The sequence below is a fragment of the Myotis brandtii genome, unplaced genomic scaffold (genome assembly GCF_000412655.1).
Source record: "Myotis brandtii unplaced genomic scaffold, ASM41265v1 scaffold111, whole genome shotgun sequence".
NCBI classification, from domain to species: Eukaryota; Metazoa; Chordata; class Mammalia; order Chiroptera; family Vespertilionidae; genus Myotis; species Myotis brandtii.
This window is the reverse complement of record NW_005353789.1, coordinates 477,744-480,018: the sequence shown is the minus strand read 5'-3', so window position 1 is coordinate 480,018 and position 2,275 is coordinate 477,744. Positions and strand designations below refer to the sequence as shown.

At 37.8% G+C, this 2,275-nt stretch overlaps 1 protein-coding gene across 1 annotated transcript in view; it reads right to left on the bottom strand.

Annotated features, from left to right (window-relative positions):
- The window catches only part of FAM175A (family with sequence similarity 175, member A), an 18,391-nt gene that overhangs the window by 14,453 nt on the left and 1,663 nt on the right, over positions 1-2,275 (bottom strand). The window contains exon 2 of the mRNA XM_014544461.1: positions 1,319-1,409. Coding sequence (XP_014399947.1) covers positions 1,319-1,409 — 91 coding nt within the window. The remainder of the gene's footprint in view (positions 1-1,318; positions 1,410-2,275) is intronic.

Here is a 2,275-nt window from a genome sequence, read left to right as displayed (position 1 = left end):
ACAAATTTTTGTGCACCGGGCCTCTAGTAAATTATATCTTTCTGAAAAGCAATCTGAGAGTACAGATCAAGAACTTTAAAAATGTCCATAACCCTGCCTGGCGGGTGTGGCTCAGTGGTTGAGTTCAGACCTATGAACCAAGAGGTCACAGTCTGATTCCCAGTTAGGGCACATGCCTGGGTTGCAGGCTCAATCCTTTGTGGGGGGTGTGCAGGAGGCAGCTGATCAATGATTCCCTCTCATCATTGATGTTCCTCTCTCTCTCTTCCTCTCCCTCTCTGAGATCAATGAAAATATATCTTTAAGAAAAAAAAAGGTTCATACCCTTTGACATTATAATCATATTGCCAGGAAAATATCTATAACAAGGAAAATATCTATACAAGGATGTTCACTGTAGTATAACTTATGATAATAAAAATTGGAAATAACTCTGATTATAATTTACTTATTTTAAGGACTGCTGAAAGAGAATACAATGCAGTTATAAAAAATGATAGAGGATAATTTAACATGGGAAAATGGTCATGATACAATGGTGTCATAATGCAAATTTTTTATAAAGTACACCACCAATTTTTGTTTAAAGAAATATGCTCAGGCCCTGGCCAGTGTGGCTTAGTTGATTAAGTGAGCATTGTCCCATGTACCAAAAGGTCGCTGGTTTGATTCCTGCTCAGTGCACATGACTGGGTTGTGGGCTAGATCAATAGAAACATATTTAAAGAAAAAATGTTAAAAAAAAAAGCTGTATATGTTAATCAGAAAACTCCCCTATATATTTTAAAGCTCTCTTTTTCCTCTTTTCCCCCTGAAAGAACAGCTGCCATCATTGTTTTCCCACAGTAATGTTATATGCTTACGTCCCAAACTTCTTCTGCTTTAGACTAGGCCATGGCCATAATTTTAATTGAGAAATGAGGACAACCCTGAATGGTGTTGCTCAGTGGTTGAGTGTTGACCAATGAACCAAGGGATCATGGGTTTGATTCCTGTCAGGGCACATGCCAGGTTGTGGGCTTGCTTCCCAGTAAGTGGTGTGCAGAAGGTAGCTGATAGATGATGTTTCTTTCTCATCAATGTTTCTATCTCTCCATCACTCTCCATTCCTCTCTCTCTCAAATCAATAAGAACATATTAAAAATATGTATATATTTTTAAGTTGTTTTTTTAAAGAGAAATAAAGGCAATGTGGTCTTTTAAAATCTGCTTTTAAAAATTTTTTTTTGTTTTTTAAATCAATTTAAAAAGTAATTTATGTTGACCCCTTTTTAGCATAAACCATCAACAATAGGAGACAAAGAAATAAGTTACTCACCTATTGTATAAATAACTTCAACATCATCCATTTGGGAATCAGTAATGCTATTCTTGGCTTCACCTTTCACTTCCCCAAGGAGAAAACCTTCCTATGGATAAAAATAAGAAAGGGTAAATATATGGAATATACTGATAGTATTGCCATTCAGTCACTTAACTAACCAATCTCTCAAGTATTTAACAATGTATACAGTATGTGCTTCCAGCTTGGGGGCACAGAAAACAAAGACTAGATGCATTCCAAGTTTAGTTGGGAAACATGAACAGTTAAATAAAAATGAGTAGAGACTGTAAGTGCCACTGTAATTTTAGCATATTTGGGAGAATAAAAGGTTTAAAGCCAGAAATGAGCACACAATGCCTGAGGAATGAGGAGCAGAGCAGTTTGCCTGGGAACTGAAGGCTCCCATTTGTAAGGAAATCATAGATAGGAATAACGCCAATAATGGAACATCCCAAATGACTAGCCAAGGACTCTGAATTGATGGCACATACTTCTGGGAGCCAGTGGAGGCTTCTGAGCCTATAAAATGACACAATGATCAATGCTTTTAGATTAAAAATCGTACAAAACATTAAAGATTTGAAATTTAATATCAGAGTCTTTCTAAAAAGGGAGCTGAAAAAAAAAGAAAGAAATAGCCTAGCCAGCGTGGCTCAGTGGCTGAGTGTCGACCTATGAACCAGGAGGTCAGGGTTCGATTCCCGGTCAGGGTACATGCCCAGGGTTGTGGGCTCGATCCCCAGTGTGGGCATGCAGGAGGCAGCAGATCAGTGATTCTCTCTCATTGATGTTTCTATCTCTCTCTCTCTTTTTTTTTTAATTTCTTTTTTTTAATTGATTTTTTTATAGAGAGGAAGGGAAAGAGATAGAGAGTTAGAAACATCGATGAGAGAGAAACATCGATCAGCCGCCTCCTGCACATCTCCTACTGGGGATGTGCCTGCAACCCAG